Below are 23,720 nucleotides of genomic sequence, written 5' to 3'. Positions count from 1 at the left end.
TTTTTCTTCTTTCCTGAACGCGTGTAAATTACCTGCGAACAGAATGAATGCCTCTGCCTGGCCAAAACAGGCCCCAGTAGAGCTGTATGCCTCTGAGATGGATTTGAATTTAGACCCATTTACAGAATTTACACAAAATTCTGGATTTCTAGAATATTTCCAGTATAGATTTGATACACCCCCCTATTGGCCCCTATTCCTTGGGGGCCAAACCAGAGAAATGTTAGTTTTCCAGGTGAGTTTGATCCTCTGCATGAGTAGCATCTGGTAGCTGCATTCGTAATGGTGGTGCAAATAATAATAGTGACATCTTAGTTTTCTTCCTTGGCTTTGTTTGGAGTGACAATTAAATATAAACATATAATTAAATGTATACATAACAGCTCACCCCCAAAACTGATTTATGTGCCCAGACAGGAGTTGAGGAGCAGAGGTTGGGCACAGTAAATCTGTGCTTTCCTACCTGTGCTCATGAAATTAGGCTCATTTTGGGTCTGCAGTGCTCTGGTTGTCTTACCATTCTACCCCTAAGACTGCCAGTCTCCCTGTAAGCTTGTGCCTGTGCAGGAGCCAGCAGTGCTGCCAGCACCTGAAGCAGCATATGTTGTCACTTTGACCATCTGCCACTGAATGTGATGGAGAAAAGGAGGGACTTGAATGTGAAGTCCTTTTATCTGTTCTGTGAATCTGCTTATCTGTCATGTTAATGACTCTCGATCTCAGCCTGGGCCACCATTCACTTGAGAGATCTTGAGGTGACCGGTCATTGGGGGAATTGCACACAGGAGGTGAGATTTGAGAAGCAGTGCAGAGGTCAGAGAGGATGCTTAGGCACAGGAGATGATTTAGGAGAAAGAAAAGTGCTATGACAACTTAGAAAAAGGGGAAGGAAAGGATTTCTGGTGAGATTTATCTCCAGCCATTATTAACAGGTGCATGGAAAGGGTGTGAAGTGTTTTCTCTTTCAAGCTCAGCTGATTCCTGTAGCCTGCCAGTGCTTGCAGCTGGCAGTGGTGAAGAGGCAGGCAAATTTTTTCTGCTTTTCAGACCTCTGAGTCAGTATTTCAAAAACACCATTGCTTGTGTAGAGTACCTAAATTTTTCAGAAAGTGCCTTGAATTGGTGCTTAGGCAGACTGCTCTGAGGCCAGCCCAAGCAAAGAAAGCTGTGTACACAGTGCTAGGTAAGTGGTGTTGATAGGTACATTCTGATTGATGGGTGAGTTTGTCTCCCAAACTGTCACAGGGTTTATAGAGGTGCCACTCAATACCAGTGCTGGAATTGCTTGTCAGAGCACCTGGCTACAAGAGCAATGGGGATTGGAGACAGAGCTGTAACTTTGTTTTTTCTCTGCTTAATGGCCCTAGCGTCTGACCTGCCTGCTCACTCCTGTTTGTCTGGACCTTAAGGAGGCAGCTGGGATTAAGACTGTCAGAGAATCCTGCTGCTTTAGCATCAGAAGGCTAATTGTATCAGGGCTGGCAGCCTATGACAAGTGGTTGCCTCCTACCAAATGCACAGCAAGAGAAAAAAGTTCTTCAACAAGGAACAGCAACATTATAGGAGAGGCTGCATTGGGTTTGTTCTTTTTGCATCTGAAAGCAGCATTTTTAAATTCGCATGTGGAATTACGTTCCTCAGGCCTTGGGTGACTCCAGAAAGTCACAGCTGCTTCTGTGAATAACACATCGTGTCTCTTATGAATTCCTAGGTCAAACTCACAACTTAACATTCAGTTGCTGGATTTCACTTCATTAACACGTGGGGATAAAGTTCTGTTCCCGAGTGTTGACCTCTGCTGGCTTTAGAGGTCCGCTCTAGGCAGTGTTGCTGATGCTGATGGCTGTGAATTACTGCGTGACCTTCAGAAGCCGAGCCTTGCTGAAGGAACCCTTCTCTGTTCCCAGCGCATGCTATTGAATTGCAAATCACCCAACTGTAGTGGTAGGGGGTCTTCTGGAAGCTCCTGTTCTCCTCTAATAGGTCCAAAACAATGCTGTTGCAAAGGCCATTTTATTCCGCTCTGCCCTCTGCGCTCCGTTTCATGTTTTCCTTGCTCCTGGATGGCAGTGTACACCACCAGCAGGAGCTGGAAGTTGTGAGCCCTCTTTACATTTGGGCTGAGTTAGTGAGAAGCAGGTGTGATCATTTTGGGCCTTCCTTGCATTTAGTGGTCCTCTTAATCCATTTATAACAGCACTTGTCCAGAAATCTGGTTTGAATGAGCCTGAGATGAATGAATAATGTCAAGCAGTTCAGACGTCAAATATTTGAACAGCTGCATGGGTGATTTCACTGGCTTTGTGCATGGAAGCAACCCCAGGAAGTTAGACAAGGAGGGTCAGGTTGAAATTGTGGCACCAAACGCCATCCCACTGGAACTGGCCTCAAAATCCATCCCTGCTGCAGAAAAAAGGGCATTAGGATGCTGATGTCAGGCCGTTCATTCCACAGGTGATGCTGGGCCAAGCTTTGCATCCTGTCCTTTGGTGTTCTCTTGTGTGCAGGGGCAGTACTGGGTTTTATGAATCCTGATTCGCATCAGAAACGTATTTTGTGGGTTTTGTTTTTCTTTTTTTCCAAAGCAGCTTCTGAAGTCCTAAAGCTGATAGCACAGCTTATATTCAGAGTATTTTCTAGATTCACAGAGGTTACTTTGGTTAGCAAACGGTTTCTGAATCGGGGAGGTTTTTTCCATATTGCAGTGGACCGCATTTGGTCATGTCAAAAAAAATAAAATCCAAATTTATTGAAAAACTGAGAGTTGGATCACCTCACTGTGCCTTCCTTTAGTCATCACTCTGGGAGTCCTTGTTTGATTAGAAAAGAAAATTTACCCTTCTCGTGCCCCTCAACCTGTGAACTTCTCTACTTCTGCTGTGCCCTTCTCTCTGACTAAAAGGCTATATCAGATCATCCCGGTGTGTATCTGCCATTGCAACACATACTATCCAAACCCTCCCCCTTGTACCCCTCCCTATGTAGGGAGCATAGCACTCTGTTGGCAATGCAGTGGTTCCTATTATAGACATGGATTCAGCAAAAGCTCTGGAGTATTTTCCTTTCAGACTTAAAAGGGATTTTCTTAAGTACAAAGGTTTTGAGAGCAAGGACACCAGGATTCTGAAGTCAAGGTGCCTTAATATTTGTAACCTGTATCGCAGTAAGCAGATCTTCTTGTCTTAAGCTCTAGCCATAAACCACTAGTTGGCTTGAGTCACTTGGAAACAAAATTGATGGAAAGGTGTACGTTTGCTGTGTGCTTGGCATCCTTGCAGAGAGAGGGACACAGGGAGTGGTCCCACTTACGTTTCACTCTTTTGGACACCTTCCCCCACCAACCAAGGCACTTGCTCCAAGTATTCATTGTCTGGCTAACGTTCAGATCACCTCCTGGGACTGGCCAAGTCACAGCTCCAGCTTTACATGATTTGTGTTTCCCACAGCTACAAGAAAAATGAAGACCTGTGTGTCCAAAGTTTATGGCCTTTGAGAAGTGATGGGCTAAAGTAATGCCAGGTGCAGGGGATGGTGTTACTGCAGGTTAAATGCCATGCCTATAAATTACCACCCCATCGCCCACTCTTGACTTTTAAAGCAGCTTTGAAAGACTGTCCAGCTTCTTTGACAGGTCTCTCTTGCTCCTCTAAATCTTCTCCCAAACATTGTGATGAACTGAATGAGTCAAGATTTACTGGATGAACCATTGCAGCAAGAGGAGGCAGCTCGTGACACGTGTTGGCTGGCAGCATAAAGCCAGTATGAAACACTCCAGCAGGGGTCTGCTGCAAGAGGGCTGCCCCAGTGACACCACGGGGCTGACCTGCAAGGATGGCTCCTGCATTGTTGGTGCTGCTTGTGTTACCTCTGCTAAAAATTAAGTCTGGCAATTACTTGGAAGTAAAAGGTAGTTTATGCTTCTAGGGAAAGGTTAGTCTTAAAATCGCTGTCGTGCTGCAGCTATCACTCGTTAAGGACCTTCTTGATATTCAGGGAAGAGAAATATCAAATCCATATAAACAAATTTTATTGGGGGCTTAATGATTCAGCGAGAGCATCCATTCCTAGAGAGCCACAGTAAAGAACTGTGTCTGCATGGTGTCCTTGGAAATGAGACCTTTGCTTTGCCCTGCTCTCTGCACAGATGCAGACTGTTAGAAATATAGTTCACTCTTCTGGGCTTGTGTAAGTGTGCTGGTGAGAGCCCAGTGGGATGAACAGGCTCAGACATCTGTAGCACTAAAAAGGCTGCCCTAATGCTTTGGAATGTCCTCATTCTTCAGACATATGTGTAGTATTCAGTGCTCCTACAATAATTTTTTGCCTGTATCCTGCATTTAAAACCACATTAACAGTGCGGGAACGTACCCATTTTGGGGCATTTGTGCAAGGCCAAGGCGACATCTGCCTTACTCTTTCAGTGTTTGCAGTTGGGACATGCTCCCTGATCTACCACAAACTTGGGTCACCAGCCATCTGGATGGTCCTTCAGGCCCCAGCAGGCACCTCTGTCTGAGCCAGGTGTAAGTGAAGGAGTACTGAAGGCAGGTGAAGGGAGCACATTTCTATCTGCAAAGCTTATGTCCCCAAACAGCTTAGATCTGCTGCAGAATTGAACACAAAAGAGGGCCTTCCAACACTCTGGGGTTCAGGAGACCTTTGCTTAATGTCCAGTCTCGTGGGAGAAAGCATATTCAATGTTAGCTCTCATAAAGAGTAAATATATTTCTTCTGTAGTTTCCCTTCTATTAATAAACCTTAGACAGCAAATACCATATGAAGATTAATCTTTGTAGGTGTAGATTCAATTAAAAGGAAGGCAGATTCAATTAAAAGGAAGCCCGAGTACAGTTTGCAGTAATGGTCAACAAAATGCTTGGTAACCAAAATAAATGTATAAATTGTTAAAAAGTGGCAATTGTTGCACAGTCAGTCTCAGGTGGAACTGTAAAGGCTTGCTTCCTGCTGGAGTTGGGACTGGTCGTGTGCCTGACCCACCTGTGCTGGAAAAGCAGAACTCTTGATGAGTTGCATTGGAATTTGCTCATATAAGAAGTGCTTGTAAGGAGCTGTTAATGACTGTGAAGTGTGATTCCCCCCCCTCCTTCTAGAAACAGGGTTGCTGTTCTTAAGTGTATTAAGTTGTAAAAAATCTAAGCCATGACTAAATGCATTTTAAAAAGAAAAAGATATTTCTAATTGTATTTTAGCCTTTCCCTGCCCTCTGCATCTGAATTAAGGACTAATTCAGAATGTCCCTGTGGCCTTCTCTTACCTGCTAATAGTGTCGATTTTGTGTTAACTGTTTCTGTGAAAAATCAGTCTTTCCTATTTTGCTTCATTGTTTTTTCTGCCTTTGAGAGAGACCCTTACATTTTAAAATCACTCATATAGAGCTAAAGGTCAGGAATGCTTGATTTTAAATGTTGGGGGGCATTTGGAACATAAAATCTAGGAAGTTAGAGCAGTTCTGTGAGTGTTCTTGTGCAGTCTTTGGAGGTGATACCTTTTATGAACCTGTTAAGAGTAAAGGACATCGTGCAGACTGGTGCTGCAGCACCATTCTTAGGAGATCTACACTTCATCTCCAATTTAAATGCTCATCCATGTGTTTTATTTTCCTTCAGGTTCTGGGTTTATCATGTGCAGTGGGAAGGAGAATCCAGACAGTGACGCTGACCTGGATGTGGATGGAGACGACACACTTGAATACGGGAAACCACAGTATCGTTTTTGAAAGGCTCTTACTGAGAGGGAACCCAGAGGTGCATCTGCAGCTACCTTTCTTACAGCACTGCCCTGGGAAGTGGTGGATAATCTGTGTCCAGCCCTACTGGAAATGACACGGCCTTCTCCAGTTACCATGTTATTTGCACTAGCTGGGATTCCCAGTTACTCCCTCTGAGATCCTTCTGTTGATGGCAGCACCACTTCAGACCTGGTTGATGTCTGGAGGAGACATTTCAGGGGATCAGTTAATGTTTCTTTCTTCTGTTCCATAAGCAATCTGTTGTCTCCATCCAGGTTTCTTCCATATGGATAGCTTTTCCTGCTCCATGGGTAGGAATTGAGTTTATTTTCCACAAGACCCCCCTTTGTTTTCAAGAGTTTTGTTCAGTAAGCACTTTTCACCTTCCCCTCTGACAGGCTGATTTTTTTTTTTCCTTTCATTAAACAGTTTATGGGCAAATGTATCATTAAGGGAATTTTTATAATTTGAGAGATCATTACTCTTATCAACTGTCATTTGGGGATTTCTCTATCTGGGAGCCAGGCTCTTTAGACACAGCTCTGGGAGAGCTGTGGGCAGACTTCTGCCCTGCAGCAGCTGTAACAACCATCAAGGAGGAATTCCTGCAAGAGTATTGGCAGACACTGCTCTAACTGTAATTTTTTTTTCAATAAAACCTATGGAATTAGGTTTTATTGAAATCTGTACCAGCCTTTAAGATTGAAGCCCCAACCCTTAGCTGGTAAAAGATCTCTGTACCTCAAACAGAAATAGTGGAATTGTTCAGGTTAGGCTTGCAGGGGTTGAGGAATTGATTTTCCCCTTCTAAGAGGCAGTGGCATTATGTTACTCTCAAAAGACTTTGTCGTTTCCTTCCACCTAAAACAAAACTTTAATCCAGAGTTTAAAAGCAAGCCCCTTCATGGTTACCAGTCCCTCTTCTTTTGAGGTGTTCCCAGTTGGAATTAATTCTGTATCCCGTAGTGTCCCAACCATCTCTGCAGCAAGGCTGTGTGTTCCTTAACCCCTTGTGCTCAGGTACACAGAGGCAGACGTTATCCCTTGCACTGGAGAAGAGCCAGGTGAAGCCAAAGAAAGGGAGGCGCTCCGAGGTGCTGTTTTAAAGTAAGTATCATGCCTTTCCAAATCACTTTAATTACTGTTGGGGGATCTCAGTTTGTGGAAAATCTTCATTCACTTGAATGCTAAGGTCACAACGAGAGACTTACAAAGAGGCACAGTCTTGACAGATGGGTCTCCATTTCTGTCTGTGCAGCCTCAAGAAAGCTTCCCTGCACACTCTCCCTCCCTGAGCCACCCCACTGCCCAGGCAGTGCAGTCTTTGCTCTGAACAGTGCTGGACAGAAGATGAATTCTGTTGATGAGGAAACTGTGCTGTACTAAGGCATCATCTTGCTTCACTATGGTCTCTTAGTAGTATAGCATGAGCCCATCCAAATCTTGTTCAGCACAGTAGGAGTCTGGCACCCAGGCTGTGATTTCATTGCATCCCATTACATGTTGTGGCATGTGCAAATTAATCCTTTTGTATTCAGCTCTGGATTGTTGCAGGATGTGTGCTCTGCCCACATACATATGTGGAGAATGTAGGCAGCCAGCATTCAGGGAACTTGGGAAAGCATTCTAGGCAAATAAAATAAGTCTTATACCAGGGAGCTAGGATTGCTTTCCAAGCCCTCTGCCCTGCATAAAACGTGACTTAAATTACCCCTCTGTCTCTTTCACTGAGTGATCCTCTGAGGTCAAGGTTGAAGGGATTGATAGAGCAGTGAAATGAAGTTTTCTTACTGCTTAGCCTATTGCAAACACTAGTACAAAATTAGGTTTCACTCCATAGAAAAGTGGCATCTGCCATACTGGATCCAAACCATTGGTCCATTCAATACTTTGCTAACCATGCTAGTCCAAAGGCAGGGCCTAAAAATTGCTGAACGTCCTTCACGGCTAGGACTGTGGTATTGTAGCAAGAAGATACTGGGTTATCAGTGGCTGTGGACACTTTATGCTTGGTGAGACAACCGAGGACCTGAGGCCAGGAGACCCAGGTCCTTCATGTGTCTTGCACCTAACACATTGTTTTGCTGTTTGGGCAAGGTCCTTGCATGTTTCCTGGGCTTGTTTGCCCATCTCTAAAACAGGAGAGGTGATGTTGTTTGTAAAAGCACCTTGAAATTCTGGTGAGCTTCTGTAGAAATGCAGTGGTGTAGCTGAAGCCATGAAGCCTGAGCCTGTGTTACCTTTGAGTGCAGCTGTCTTGGCACAGAGAGCTGAAGCATCATACACTCACAGCCTGCTCAAAGATTCCTTTCTCTTACAGTCTCTCTTACTGGCTTGCAAGTGAATGGACAGGTTTAGGAGTTGTCTGTACTTCAGTGCTACTGTTTTTCAAATGGGAAGATGGAAAAGATGGGGCTTATGAAGGTGTAAAGTTATTCCTAAAGGGAGAAGCTATTGCAACGCAGTGGGTTTCTGTTCACAAGTAAAGTTCATCTTTGAAACAGTGCATTCAAAAATGAACCTTAGGTCACAGGTGCTGTTTGAATCCCCAGCCTTCAGTCAGCATCACAACCCCTGTGGGATTCTGCAGAGGTCACAGCTAGAAGTGCAGGTAGGGAGAACAGTGGTAGAAATGTGGAGTAGCACAAAAACACCTCCTGCAGCTGGCCGTCTGCTCGCGTTTTGAAGCCTAGACTGATGGATAGAATTATTGAGAGAGAAGTGGTGGGTGGAAGGGGTATCTTTTTCTGAGCAGCAAAATTTTCCATATTCAACCTTTAGCATTCTGCCCTTTTCTCTTTTAGTGGTGGCACACCCAGTACTCGAATAACACCGGAGTTTTCTAAATGGGCCAGCGACGGTGAGTGTTGAACTTGTAAATTATTAATTCGTAAGCTACAGGAGGACAGAGAGATATTCCATATGTTCTGCTTGCCAGTACTTGGGCAGAGTAGTTACTAATGCTCATGCAGAGTTTCATCAGATATATATGCACGTACAGTCACACCATCTTTTTGAAACTTTACAGCACAATTAATTGTAGTCGATGGCAGCTGGGGAAGTTCCTAAAAATGCCACCTTAACTGGTATGGTTATAAGAGATAGGGATTGGATTGACTTGCTGTTGTGTCACTAAAAGGCAAACTGCTGTATTACAGAGGGAGCCTACAGAGTCTGTGTGATGGTGGTGCTCAGCTGCTGAGGGTTTAAACTACACAGGCACACCTGTTGCTTGGGTTTTTTTCATCTGCTTTCTTATCTTCCCTTCTTTGAAAGAGTATGCTAGAGAATTGTATCATGGTCTTTTGGGTAGATCTTGTCTTTGGTGGCCTCTGTATGGCAAGAAAAGTCTACGTCTCTGAAGCTTTCAGAGTGGTAACTGTAGGAGCTGTCCTACTTCTTGACCTGTAGTTGAGAATCCAGAGCAAATGAGTTAATGTGAATATGTACCTTTGCATGCATTACTTGAAAGCTCGTACCATTGAGGAAGGGGGAAGCGTTAAAACCATTTGACTGCTGGGTTTTTTTATTTAATGCCAGCAGCACTAAAAGTGTAAACAGCAACCTAGTGGAAATATGAGAATAATAAAACCTGGCGCTTTCCAGCTGCAGATGCCAAATCCATTTCCAGAGCTGGGCAGTGCTGCTCCAGCTCCCTTAGGAAGGGAACTGAAGCTCAGCGACCTGAAGAGACTTGTCCCAATGATTTTGTTCCCTGTTCTGTAACTGTCATGCTTTGGGCATTTGATTCCCAGCCTTGAAAGTACCTACAAGACATAACTGCTTGTCAGTGGGAGGGGGTTGAGTAGAACCAGTTTTGCCAAGGGCATGATGGTTAAATGGAGAGCATAGGATATCTATCGCAGGCATTTTCTTCTGTGGGATAGGCAATCACATTTATTTTCTGTGATGTAGGAGCACAGCTTGTAGGTATGATCAGCTGCAGTAGCTACAGCCTCAGAGGTGATGAGGGAAGCAGCTCTGATGACATTTGCTATGAGCTGTTTTCTTCATACCTTTTATTACCTGAAACTACGGTGCTGAACCTACAGCCCCGGGGCTGGCCCCAGGACAGTTCATGTCTCATCTCCAGCTGGTGTCTCACACCCTCTCCAGTGCTGGGAGCAGCCATGATGAGCAGTTCTGTCATACTAGTTACCTGACATGCATTTTTCTGCTTGTGTCTGAGGGCTCTCGGCAAAAGGGAGAAGCTGGGTCTGGGCTGTGTGGATTTGCTCTGGACCCACCTTTGTAGAAGTACACTTCTGTGTGGCAGCTGCATCAATCCTTCTGAATGAAATCCTGGCTTAAACAACTGGTACAACTGTGAGCGTCAGTCAGGATGAAATGGGAAGAGGGTAGAGGTTGTATCTTCAGCCTTGAATCACAGAAGCATTCTGTCCAGAGAGAGCCTCCCCCTGCCAGACAGGGACATGTAGCATCCGTGTCTTCTCTCTCATACTGAGAATTGGCATGAAAATGACTCATTGGGGTCCTCTGAAACTGTGACTTGCTCAGTCTATTCCATTGCAATAATCAGATGTTCCTTACTAATTTTTCTGTTCTTCCCTCAGCAGAAATGCCCTCAACGAGTAATGGTGAAAGCAGTAAACAGGAGACCATGCAGAAGACCTGTAAGAACAGTGACATTGAAAAGTGAGTGTGAAGTGGATAGCTTCCATTTTTCTTGTTTTAAGGAACCGTAGTGTCCCACTTGGTGCTCTCAAAAGCAGTGGTGATCTGAGGGTGGGCATATTTGAAGCTTTTAGCACTGAGAAGGGAAGTTGTGCTCCAACATGAAGCCTGGACTTGGAGCACTTGCTGCTGCTGTGGTCACAGAGGCCCTGTGGGGAGTTCTCCAGCACATATCTGTGTGGGCAGGTACCCAGTGACAAGGAATTGGGCACAGCTTCCAGAGGGCTTCTCCACTGCAAATTACCGCCTTCTAAAATATGTAAATAGATCTGTCCATGCTTTCCATCATATTCTAGTTAACGTGGGGTTTTAAATGTTGTGTGTTGCATAACAGCCTAGACCAGAGCTGGAACTTTGGACAAGAGGTAAAGATTCAAAACCCACTTTAACCTGACAAAAGCAATTGGCTTGTCAAGCTGTACTTCGATCTTTTGGATTCCCCCTGCAAATGTATCATGGGATCCTACTTTTACTGGAGAAGTTACCTTGTCATTGCACCTTGGTTTTTGAGGGCAGTCTTTCATGTGGTCTTTATTCTGTTTTCTCCGTGATATCTGCATGTTCCACCTTCCATCTCTCCAGCAAAAGGGAGAGATGCTGCTCCTCAACGGCAGTGTAACTTGGCAGAAGCCACACTAAGAGAATTTCTTTTTCCATAAGATCCATATTGTGCCTTTGTATGGTTTCTAAGAGAAATAATGTCTCAGTTCCTGAGTTTTTTACCTACAGTCCTTCCAGTGATTTAGAAGTTTAAGTCCCTGTGTTTGAATGTACAGTAGTGCAGGGGACTCCTGGGCATCTCCTTTCCTGTCCCTTTCTGCTCACTGAATGTGCTGCAGTCTAGTCTGGGATAAAAATAAATGGTTTTATCTGCACTGTTCATTTGAGTAACATTTTCAGCCTCCTTCCACGTGCTGCTAGGGTGACTTACTGCTCAGACAGATTTGATGGTCCAAACCTAAAACTGCAGACTCTTCTCTGCTGCCATGGACTGCATTAGCTGGGATGGGGCAGTGTTTTAAGTTGATTATTGCTTGATATAAAACATTGCCCCAAGATCAAGTGAGAGACCAAACAGCTTGAATGAGGTGGAAGCAATGAGGTAAATGGTGGGTTTTAAACATTACATTTTGGGTTGAAGTCCATGGATAATTTAGGATGGGGAAAAATCTGGTGGTAGCATTAAGCTGACTTCACAGAAAGTTGTAATTTTTTTAATGCAATTTGTTCTCCTTCTGCCCCTGGTCCTGACTTGAGAGGTTGTGTCCCCAGTACATTTCTGGATCTCTGACAGTTCAGGCAGCCTGGAAGAACATATGTTCACAGTCAGGGGTTAACTGGGGAAACTCCCTGCTGCAGAGGAAACTTTAACATTGCTTTGCTGCCTTGGCACTTGCCTTTTTACAAGCCTTTTTGTTAGCATGTCCCAAATGTTGGCTGTCTGCTGTTCGATGCCTCTCAGTGAGCAGACTTTGGCCAAGGACCACTAAGTCTGGGAGCTTGCAGGTCAGTGCAAAAGCAGATTTGTCCTTGGAGTGAGAGCCAACCAGTGCATGCTGTCTTGGTGGCAAGGGCTCATGCCTTCTGCCCTAATCTGTCAGCCTCTGTCTCAGCTGCTGCTTGGCTTCCCTTTGGGCCTCCTGCCTGTCAGCCCAGCAGCTCTCCACCCTCCCAGATCCACTCCTATTGAAAATCTTTAAACTGCAGGAGCTGAAAGGATTTGACATTTTCCAGAACACTTGAGCTCAAGTGATAAAACTGACATAGCTTTAATAATCTGATCAAAGAGGCTTTAGCTAGCATCTTTTGAAGGGTCCCAGAATCCTTTCCAAACAACTCTCATGCTAACACTGCTGTGAAGTGGGGAGAGCGTGTATGTGTGTGTGTGCATGTATAAGAACACACACCTTGCTCTGCAATAACCTTGCCCCACTAAAGCTTCAGTTCTGCTAAAAGTCAGCAAAACCCAATAGAAATTGCAGGAAACTCCTTAAATGTCTTGTTCAGTCTTTCCAAAAACATTAATTTTTGAAAGTTGCAGGGGCACCTTTTTATTTAAGGTGCTTTATTTTACCGAGGTTCAGAAAACAAGATGGTGTTTCAGGTGGAGAATTCCTAGCTGCTTTTTTTTTTTTTACTCTTCTTTCCTTTGAGATTCATGTGTGATAAATAGTTTCTGTCCTGCCATTTAAGGAGTCTCAATGCTCTGTGTGCTTGTCTGTGTAGAGGGGTTCTGTTAAATTAATTGATAACAGGGATCAGAGCTAGAAGCCTACAGAAAGGAGGGGGAAGGGTTTCTCACTGTCTGGCTGTTTCCCACTCCACTGCTGAGCCATGATATATGGCGACCCAGCCCAACAGGCTAAATTGATTCATCTCTAGTTCCTGTTTCTTAATCTGGGGCTAAATTGGTTTCATTTTTCTTGTTTTGGGTGGTGCTTACAGGAAGTTTTTGGCAGCATCACTTTACTCCATTGTTTGTAACTTCAGTTTTTGCCTTTAAATCTGAGTATTATTGATTGGCATGTTAAACCTTGTGTAGCACCTCATTAGCATTTTAAAAATTGTCCAGAAGCACATGGCTTAGCACCTGTGTCAGCCGTGCTCTCCGTTCAGAGCAGTGGCTAATAGAGTTAGCAGCGATCTGCGTATTGATCCTTCTCTCGAAAGAATGACGTTCCTTCCTCCCCTCTTCCAAAAATAAGTCCAAGCAAAGAGAGCAGCGTGGTTTTGCTTGTTTTTTAATCCATTAATACAGTACAGCAAGCAGTCCTCCTTGTAGCTGAAATTGTTTGCCTGCCCAAGTTCATTTAATCTAAACTTGGGTTTTTGTGGGAGAGTCTCCTGCATGCAGAACAACTAGATGGGGTTCGGGGTAAGTCTGTGTTTGTTGCTCCACTCCTTGTGCCGTGCCAGGTCATCAGCAGCTTGGACAAGCTGATCTCGTCTGATAGTGTTGAACTTCAGATGGCAGCCACAATGGTGAGAGACAAGGTGCTGCTCCCAGCTCTCCTTCCCAACACTGCAGGGTGTCTCAGCCCTGCTGAGCTTTTCTAATCTCAGCCATGTGGGGTGTCTGGGAGACACCCTGGGGTGCTGAAGGCTCATGGGGACAGGTGAAGGAGCATCACACTGTCTGAGCTCTGCCTGTCTGCTGAAGACCCCAGCCACTGCCAAGGCAAAGCTCAGCTAGTGCGACACTACTTTACCTCAACTTGAGATGCAGCATTGCTCAGGGAGAGCAGCTGGTCCCTAATTGCACAGGCACCCCCCCAGCTGCTCCGCCAACGTCGTATTCTCAGCACTGTTGCGCACAGAGAGCTGCAAAAAGCACCTTCCCCACAAAAAGTCTTCCTCCCTGCTCCCTCCCAAGATGCCTCCTGCGAGGGTCTGGTGCCGTTTTGAAACCGAGGTTCCCCGGGGTTAAAAGCCAGCATCTTAATTCAGAGTGCCAATGTTCAATTTTGCTTTCTGCCACCAGACTAGATTGCAGGCCAGCGAGAGAGTCTGGGTTAGTGGCCCACTGGGTCACCTCCCATTTGTTTTCCTCAATTTTGTGTTGTCATAAATTCATTCCAGCCCGTTGTGGTTGATCAGTTTATCTCCGCCGGGGCAGGGAGCGCTGCGAGCATGATATATGGCACAGAGCATTGTAGCCAGCCTCTCCATGAATCACTCCAGCTGTTTGGTGTCAGCCCCAAAGCAAACAGGACCCGGCCGCTGAGCGTTGACTACGATGAGCTCAGTATGGGAAGAGACATGACGTATGAATGTTTATTTAATAATTCTCTAATATTTCCAGCAGAGTGTGGCTGTGCCTTCTGGGAGGGGTGAAAGGGGGGGAGGTTGAAGAGGGAAACTCTAATCTGTTGGGGTGGGTCATAAATCAGGCAGACAACATCATTAATCAGGGATGGGACAGAAGTGGAAGGAGGTGGGACTGGAACTGCCATCCTCAGTGGGAAGGGGGCTGTGCTTTTTTTTTTTTTTTGTAAAACAAATCTTGTTTCTGATTCCGCTTGGCCCCAGCCGTGCTGCCTGCATAATAGCAAACCTGGACACAAGGCTGTTTAAGTGAGTATGCTACCTCTGCTCTGAACCTTGCGATACGAGCCTGCCAAGCATTAAATCCCTTTATAATTATCTTCTTTATATAACACTTCATGCTTATCATGCTTCATTGGATGAGACGCTCGCTGGGTTAAAAAGAGGGTTTTAGAGACAAAAAGCAATTGTGTTTGTTTTATTTTTCCTGTCTCCTCTTTCCTCCCCTTCCCCCCTCCCCACCTCACCTCTTTCCAGTCCAGCTGCTCTGAAACATCAGCTCTGGAGGGGCTCTGGTGCAGCAGCACAGGAAGGAGCATCAGTTAAAATTGAACAAGTTTAGGTTGGGGTCCTTGTGCGAAGAGTGAAGCGTGTGAGAGCAGTCAGGGAGGTAGCAGTGTCTGTCGTGGGGACCCTGCTCCCAGGCAGGTGGGTCAGGGTGGGAGCAGAGTGTGTGTGAAGCCAGAGGATTAGCAGAGGCCTGAAAGGGAAGGAGCCATGCTTAAGCTGGTATGTCAGAGGGTAACAGAAGCTGCTGTGAATTCACACCACAGGATAAGCGCTTCCCAGCTCCTCTCCATAGTGTCACACTATTAATAGGCTTTGCCTGGAGACAAGAACATCTCATAGCAAAGACAGAATTAAAAAATTAACTTGGGTCATAAATGAACTAACCCTTTGTGTTCTGCGAGAGCATGATGCTGCTGATGGGTCCAGTCCTAGAGCAGCCCGTGTGAACTTGAGAGAGGATCCAGGAAGATGAACTGAAGTGTGGGATTGTCAAAGCCAAGCTGAGAAAGAGCTGCTAGGCTGTGCTGCTTGTGTCTAGATTTTTCTCTTTCTTAGGTTTTAGTCTTTTTCACTAATTCAGTAATATGTAATATTGTGTTTGTACTGTGTACTGGTGTTCAGTGTTGAAAGGGTGCAGAGGGAGATGCTCCATTTCGTCCCTCTGGGTTGTGACGGTGGAGAGCTGGGCTGTGTTTCTTTATTCTGCTCCCTCTTCTAACTGTTGGGTAGAAGTTTCATGTGCCAATGGTGGTCTCAAACATTTATAACCACTGTGCAAAGTGTAATTGTATCGATGTCTTCACAGGGTGGTGGTTAACGAAGCTCAGCGAGGCAGGCTGACTGTACAAGCTCAGACCTGGGGGAAGGTGGTGTTTCTGTTTAGTGCAGCTGTTGTCCAGAGGTTTGGTCTGATTTCATGCCTTGGGACAGTTTTCTATAGATTTTGTCATCTTCATATAGGAAGGAACTCTTATGTCTGTTGATCCTGTGGTGTTTTAGAGCTGAACCATCTGCAAACCCCAGGGGTCTGCTGGTTTCAGGGGCAGTAGCATCCCTGTCCCATAATTGGTGAAAACCCCAGGAAGGAATTCTATTCCTATGCTGGGGGTGCAGTTAAAGCATCTTACCATTTATGTCTTTTTGCCTGCCCCTTCTTTTCCTTTTTTTTTTTTTTTTTCCTTAGTTTCAGAAATGCTGTTAACTTTAATTTGTAGAGTTGCTTCCTGGGAATGAAAAATCGATGGGGGGCTATCGCAGTGTGAAATTCGACTGTCACTATTGAGCTATAGAGTTACCAAGATGTCTTAGAAGGTAAAAAATAAATCGTGGCCCAGCAAGTGCTCAGCTGTGCTATTTCAAAGGGGATATGAGGCTGATGGTCTGTTAGAGGGTACTTCAGTTAGATGGATGATGATTCCCTGTGAAATATTGGAGTTATTCCATAGGTAAAAGAAACTTTAGCTTATAAAACACAAACAGCTGCCTACTAGCAGATGAATTCTGCCCTTAGATGTGTGAGCAGCTTGTCAGATAGAGGACTCGTCCCTAAAATTAGCCTGTCGTGTTTAACAATGTCTCTGATGGAGCATTGTGGATCTTGCCGTGTTCCTTCTGAAAATATTTTGAGGATGTGACTGTTTGTTCACATCCCTTAGCTACACTGCAAGAATTAAGAGGCAGGGACTGATATTTTTTTAGGAAATGTTTGTGTGGTGCCCAGATGCTCTCAGGAGAAAAGTAACAATTATTTTTACGTAGGCTGCGTTCCGTGTTTGGATGGAAATGTTCCTTTGAAAAGCAGAAGCGGGATCATGTTGTGCCCCGTCCGCTGCCAGTTCGCTGTCGCTCTCCTGCATCTGCTGAGGGGCAGCCCTGGCTGCACAGGCTGGCTGTGTGCTGGTGGTGACAGGGCTACTGCTTTCCTTGGCACTCACTGACTGTTGTGGCAGGACCCAGTAAGTGTTTGTGCTGTGCCAGCTGCTGTATGACAACAGGATGATTGTAATTACAGCTCTTGGTAGTTTATGCATTTCTTAGGCTACAATTAGTAAGTATAAATATAAAATAGTACTAAAAAACCCACCAGTTTGTGTTACACCTCACTAAACTGTGTCTGGGACAACTGTAGCATCAGTAATTATTTCTCTTACACTTGCATGCACGGTTGCAATACTGCAGAGGGGAGCTTACTGCTGCAAGAAGGAGTGTTAAGCCACATTTAGTTAAAGCTTGGTAAAGATCTCGCAAAGAATTGACTGCAAGAAGAATTCATTGTGCTTTCATATCTCCTTTGCTGCTGTAACACAGAACCCAGCACTGCCTTTACAGAAGCAGTGTAGTAGCTAGTAATGTAATTAAAGTAGTTTAATATCTGTGGTGATTTTTTTGCCCTCACTTCAGTGTCACTGCTTGTCCTAACCTTACTCCACACCACTGTGGGCATTTCATCCATATTTTTCCATTCTCTTCTTTCTTCCTTTTTGACAGTTTTTGTCTGTAAAAAGCTGATGTTTCCCTCTCGGTTGCATAAGCATTCCGGCTTTTCCCTCAGGTAGCCGGCTCATGACCTGTCCTTCCACTGCACTGCTGGTTTCCTCTTCCAGCTCTGGGACCACAGTTGGTTATGTGATACTAATGTGCCGTGGCCTCCTTTAATAGCCTCATGTTTCTTTTTGAAGGCGCGATTACCTTAAATGATGCTAATTCTGATCCTTTCTTTCCCCGCAAAGGAAACAGCAACAGTGTAAAAGTTCTGGGGCGGCAGCAGCAGTTGTAGGAAGCTGCCTGGAGGATGTGTTACCGCACTGCCCTTGTGTACCTCCAATCAGCGGTCATGAATGGAGGTTCTGGAAAGCATATCACCTCCATGGTAAAGCCCTTAAAAGGCTATAGATGAGTCCAAGTGCTGCTGTAGTAGCATAGATATTTCCTGTTTATTTCGGTCGTTTGGACGTGGGCCATGGGAGTAGAAGGCATTTATTTAATCGCTCGCAGAGGCTGCCTGCGAGGCTCGTCTGCATGTCCAGCCTTCTGAGCACCTTTCAGCCCTAGGAATCTGCTATTCCTTTTTCACCTTCATGGATATTTTATAATTCTGTGCCCTGATCGTCCAACCAAAGCTACCAATAATACTAGACCAGCTCCAGGCCACAGTAGGATGACAAGTTACAGCTGCCATAAGTCTTCCAGTAGAAAAATAGACCTGCCTAGCTATATGTGGAGTTTGGTCATAATCCAAATATGTTTACTTGTGGATGGAGGCAAGTTTCAGTAGGCTGGAACCTCTAACCTGTGTGCCTCAGAGGAGCTGCATTTTCCATTTCCACCGCCTGCCTTTTGTGGACCTGGCTTGTACTAAGATAAAAAAGACCATGATGCACCTTCACAAATCTGTTAAAAATACAATTAGGCTCACCAGCATGAAGAATACGTTTCAAAAGTGAACCGAGACATTAACACATTAGCTGAGTAATTGTTTCTATTTAGGAACTTTTTTTACAGAATGATTTTCTAACTCAGCCTGTGCTGCCTCAACAGAACCTGGTTTGCTGCAGCAAACCACTTTTCTGTAGCATGGCTTTTTCCTTTATCACCAAATCTGCTCCAGTAAAGCAGTGGGATTGCATTTATTTTCTCTTTGGAACAGGAGACATAGTCTCTAAATCTAAATCAGAATGACCCACGCATTCTTTCTCCCAGCTTTCATGTTGAACCATAATTGCTCAAATGGCACATTTAAAATTTTGGCGCAGGCTCAGACTTTCACTCGCCGCCTTTTTAAATCAGTCCCAGTGGCCAGCGGATACTGCGTAGCCCTACAAATGCATCCAAACATGCTGACTCCGAGGCTCCTTCCATTCTGAATGATCAGCGGTGCCATCTGTCTCTGTTTTGATTGGGGCTGGGCACATGTGTCCCAGCGAAACGCGGGCCAAGAAAAGGGAAGAGAAAGAGCCAGTGCCTGAATTTACTTCCCGCTTCTGTAAAGACATTGTTTGGTTCTGTGTTATGGAGGCGGGGGAGATGTGAAAGCAAAATGAATTTTTCTGTCATTAAATTCTTCAAGGAATCTTTACCCAAGACCCTACTAAAAGTGGCTTAAAATGCCTTCTTGCAGCGATAAGCTCCCCTCAGTGCTATTGTGGCAGTGCATGCAAGTGTAAGAGAAATAATTCCTCTGTGGGGAAAAAGAGACAACATTTTTTGGTTTGCATCAAGATGAAATTAGTCAGAAGCAAACTCTGAATTTGGCAGGCAGATGCCAGTATTAACAAGTTGTGCAAGCAAGTATAAAATAGAGGCGCTCGTGACTGAGAGTGTTGTGTGTGTGTGTGTGCCCTTGCATGCACCCCGCTCCAAATTCACAACTTAGAACACGGAAATTAGAATGGGGAACATTGCATTATTCATAACTTGGCAACCAGAAGCCAGGGCAGTTTGCCAGAGTAAACTATTCTCTATAATTACAGGTGAAGCAACATTCTTTAATATCTTACAATACAAAAACATACATTAATCAAGGAAAGAGAGCTTTTTTTCCTAGAGGACAATAAATTAGCATCCTTGCCAATTTCCTCAATACATGTGACAATGTTTTACAGGATTATAAGTCAGCCTCTTTAAAGAAGGTTAGTCTAAAAACAAATAAACCCAATAAATGAGATTTTTAGCTAAATAAAGGGGAAGCCAGCTCCTAAAATGTTGATGTCTTGCCAGAAGATTTGCTTTTAGCACTGGCAGTCTTGCAGACTGAGGGTCTAAACTTCACTTGGTGTGATTTGACATGGCTCTACTGTAAACAGCTTTGCTGGGCAGTTTTTTACAGCAAGGGAGCTGGCCCCTTCTGCTGTAACCAGCTCATCTAGTGAAATAAAATCTCAGTACATTGTGCCAATCCAGTAGCCCACATGTTGTGGGGTGATTCGCAGTCAATCTGCCACCAGCCTGACACTGGGCTTCTTTCAGAGAGTTAAGATACTGAAAATGCCTGAGCTGTGTCTGTTTCCTTTTAAAGCCACCTGTCACTTTTCTTTTTAAAAACTTTCTTATCAGTGTGTTTTACTTGTTAGTAACAATGGGGGGGGTTTTTTAGCTTCATGTTATGTTCTTGCACTCCAGTAAGTGTAAAAGGCCTTTGAGTCTGTGGATGTCCCGCTGACTTCAGTGGTGCTCACCCACGTCTGCCAAAATAAAGTCCCTGTATCCTTAGCTCTAGCACTTGCTGCAGGTGATGCTTGCTAAATGGAAAGGGGGGGCAAATTCTTTTGTCACTTTGAAAACAGAAGCAGTTCTTATCACAAAGCAGATAAAGGTGTTTATAGCTAGTGTTTGAAACTCAGATAGCGAGGGATTTTGTGTTGAAGGCAACGTATGAGTGAGAGCTGAGACAGCATCACTGTGCTCTGCTGTTCCACAGTGCTACCAGTGTCACAGAGCTGTGCACAGCATGTTACAGGCTAATAAAACAGGGTCTCTTCTATGAAAAAGTTGCCCTTTTACCCAAATGTAAATTGGCTCTGAGAGAAGGCTTGCAATTACATGATTGTGCACTGATGTTGGGGTCATTTTTTGGATCTTTTTATCAACTCTTGAAGATTTGTGCCCCACAAAGTGAGGACTGCAGCAGGCTTTCTCTCCTGTAGTGTAGTAGTGGTTATGATAATTGTCATCTACAGTCATGGTTGGATATGGCCAGGGGCAATTTCTCTGCTCCTGAAATCTTACTTAACTTGACTCTGCCGTCAAAGCATCGACCAGTCTGTTTCTAATATTTATGATATGTAAGCTGCTAGTGACCCGACCTCTGCCCTTGGTGCAGGGAGGTGGCATGTATGTTCTGCTGGGATCAGGTTCTCCACTTTGTACAGGGGAAGATAAAGGCTTTGTTTAAAAATAAATACATCACTCTTGGGTTTGTCAGTGGTACTGTACATTTTCCTCTCTGCCAGTCTGTGTTTACAGGCGTAGGAAAGCAAAAATAAATGTATGAGGAAGAGAGAAGAAGGTCAGAATATCAAGTGTCAAAAGTAGCCCATGAAATTTTATTGGTAGTGCATTTAATCAGTGCTAAGCGTTTTTTACAAGGTACATACAAACAGTGGAATTGTAAAAATTTATGGAATGCTGTGTACAGTGTGGCCGTTTATGAAGAAAGGAAAATTTATATCCAGTTGAAATAAACCAAAGGGGAATGTTTTATGGAGACGCCTCGACAGCAGGATACATCAAGTTAGGTCTAGATAAGGTGAGGATGGAGTATTTGCAGGGGTTTGCTGATCTGTGAGGTGTTTTTCTGCTTCTTCAGCAGCTAATGCTTTGCATCTTTCTGTGGCTCTCAGATAGGCAGGATGCTGGATGCAGTGGCTGTGTGGTGTTTGTGTTTTTCTGTACAACAGAAAGGAAACACAAGTGAACAGCTGCTGCTGGTATCTGTGGTACAGGGCTCTCGCTCTTGGGCTCGTTCCAGTACAACAGTTCCTTGAGCAGCCCTTAATATCCAGCTGGGAAGGGTTAACTGAAGCCAATCACTCTGACATCAGCATTTTTTTGTTTCCTTTTTGGTCCAGTATTTTGTTGATGATAAAGCACAGACTTAGTCAATTGAGAGATTCCAGAGCTGCAGAATCAGAGATAATTTAATTAACGGAATTGCCTGTGATTGCCCACTGGGACAGCGGGTAGGAATTGCTCGATTTAATTTGGAGAAACAAAGATCACATGCATGCTAATGTTTAACAAATAACCAGTGTTTGGGTTAAAGTTTTTTTGCAAAGAGGGGGGCAGCCATTTCCCAGGGGAGATTTCCCAGGAGGTGATTGCTTCCTAAAGCTCAAAGCTACTGATAGGTCTTTTTTCCTCCTCCATGGTAGTTTTCTGCACTTCTTCTGGCCTTTTATCTAAACAAAGCAAGGATTTGCTCAGAGAAATAAAATTTGTTCTTATTTTCAGTGCTCAGGGGAAAATGCTGTGAGTAGTAGAAAAATGTGTGTTGGGCATAAAGGCTGAAAATTACCACGTGCTATCTTGCCCAAGTCTCACAGACTTGCTCCTTGGTACTCAGCATCCTCAGCTGTGTCTGCCAAGTTGTGGAAGAGTTAACCACGAAGTCCAGAGAGAAGTACAAGACCCAGCTTCCTCCACGAGGAGCCCTCCCTTCTTGTTTTTGCTCTTGTATAAATGTTCTCTTGCAGTGGTGGTGTAGGTCCACAACGAGTCTCTGTCATGGAGGTGCCCTCTTGGTACGGCCTCAAGCCAGGGAGGACGACTCAGGTGTCAGGGAGGCCACTTGCACCTGCTGGAGAAGCATCAGCGCTGGGTCTCAAGGTATTGCTCTTGGCAGCAGTCGTGCTCAGCAGGTCTCTCTGGAGGCTGATAAATGACGTTATCCAAACACGTCAAATCGGAGCGCTGAGGCGCAAAATTGTTGAGAGTCCTCCTGCATCCAGCACGAGGTCAAGGCAAAGCAGAGAGCCAATTCCTTCTTCCCTGTAATTCCCTCTGCCTCACTTGGCAGGGTAACTTGTACTCAGCCTTGCCCTGTCCATGGAGCTTGGCTTTCTGACCCTCGCTCCACCCTGGCGTTACCCTGTAAAAATACTGCCCAAGGCTGCTCCCAGCTGTGTCTGGGCAAGCACACACGAGGTGTGCACACAAGAGGGAAGCCTGAGGGAGTTCCCAAGATTGCTGCTGCAGGAAGAGTTGCTCCTAAGCGATGCTTATCTTTAGGATACAAGCAGCAGGTTGACGGTAAAATGTCACTAAATGGAATGGCATGTGTCCCAAGTGTGCTGGCCACCACAGGAGCCAGACACATGGGAAGTGACTCTGGTCTTTATTCCATCCCTGGAGGTAGTTTCAGTTTCCTTTATTTACTAATGTTCTCCCTATTTCCCTTGACCTCATTTCCTCTGGCTTTTCGGAAGCAACCATGCAATTATCGCTCACTTTGGGTTGACCCTTGGCTGCCACGTCCCTTGTTGCTGCTGCTCTGAGAGGTTTTCCTGAAATCTCAAGTGCAAAATACTCGCTTGTGGCCAAAACTCCTATCTCTACCGTGAGTTAGGAGCTATGTCTTCAGCAACTGTGCCGTCTGTCAGGGTTTGTCCTGTGAGCACGCTTGGCAGTGAGAACATGGAGTTTAATTCTGTCACAGCTGAGCTTTGATCAGCGCTGGGAGATACTGCAGTGGCTAAAGCTCCCTCTCTTACCAATGCACCCCAGTCTTGTTAATAAATGTATATTTAACAATGTCTGGAGCGTATGAAGTGATAATAACTAAATCAATACCTCCCACATTGATTGTCCAGGATCCCTACAGCGTGACGCACGCAGCGGTGCGGTAATTTTCCAGCTAACTAGCACCCTGATCTACAGCCCTCCTATTGATTGGCCATTGTATCAAGCAGCCTCTGAGCATTATTGCTTATGCCTCTATTCAGCCTCCTTTTCTGATTCATTCGTTTATTACTGGACAGGTGCGATTATCTCAGAGACTTTCCAAAATTGGCCGATGAGGGTCAACCATTTAGATTTCTATAAACAAGCCATTTTCTATCTCCTCTAGTTGTTGCAGTGGCCAATTTTTCCTATTCAGGCTTTGACTGTTAGTGGGGTTGAATGGGTGTTTGCTTGTATCTGCCCAAGGAATCAGCTTTTTCCTTTTCTTGCTGAGTCACCCACCCATCAGAGGAGGACAGATAGCTCCAAAGATGGTAAAAGGAGAATATAGCAACAGTTGAGGTTCTGCTTGCCACCTGCTCTGGGCAGGAGTCACAGTCACTGCCTTTACACCTTCATTGCCCTTGTGCATGCAGTAAGGAGAAATGGATTCCAGGAAGTCAAATTCAGCTTCAGCCTTCACCCAGTATCAGCTTGTTGGTGGGCCAGACTGGAAGACAAACAATTTTCTCAGCCAGCAATAATCTTCAAGCTATAAATAAAT

General features: G+C 44.8%; 1 protein-coding gene across 10 annotated transcripts in view; it reads left to right on the top strand.

Annotated features, from left to right (window-relative positions):
* Positions 1 to 23,720, top strand: part of RNF220 (ring finger protein 220) — a 218,860-nt gene that overhangs the window by 180,829 nt on the left and 14,311 nt on the right. For 5 of the 10 annotated variants that reach the window (XM_064665407.1, XM_064665411.1, XM_064665410.1 and 2 more), the window contains 4 exons: positions 5,628 to 5,724; positions 6,770 to 6,856; positions 8,554 to 8,609; positions 10,327 to 10,405. In XM_064665407.1, coding sequence (XP_064521477.1) covers positions 5,628 to 5,724; positions 6,770 to 6,856; positions 8,554 to 8,609; positions 10,327 to 10,405 — 319 coding nt within the window. Of the gene's footprint in view, positions 1 to 5,627; positions 5,725 to 6,769; positions 6,857 to 8,553; positions 8,610 to 10,323; positions 10,406 to 14,473; positions 14,519 to 23,720 lie in introns of all 10 variants that reach the window. The other 5 variants (XM_064665409.1, XM_064665403.1, XM_064665408.1 and 2 more) reach the window with 3 other exon arrangements.

The sequence above is a fragment of the Pseudopipra pipra genome, chromosome 9 (genome assembly GCF_036250125.1).
Source record: "Pseudopipra pipra isolate bDixPip1 chromosome 9, bDixPip1.hap1, whole genome shotgun sequence".
NCBI classification, from domain to species: Eukaryota; Metazoa; Chordata; class Aves; order Passeriformes; family Pipridae; genus Pseudopipra; species Pseudopipra pipra.
Note: the sequence above shows the minus strand (reverse complement) of the source record. Positions and strands in the feature narration are given on the sequence as shown.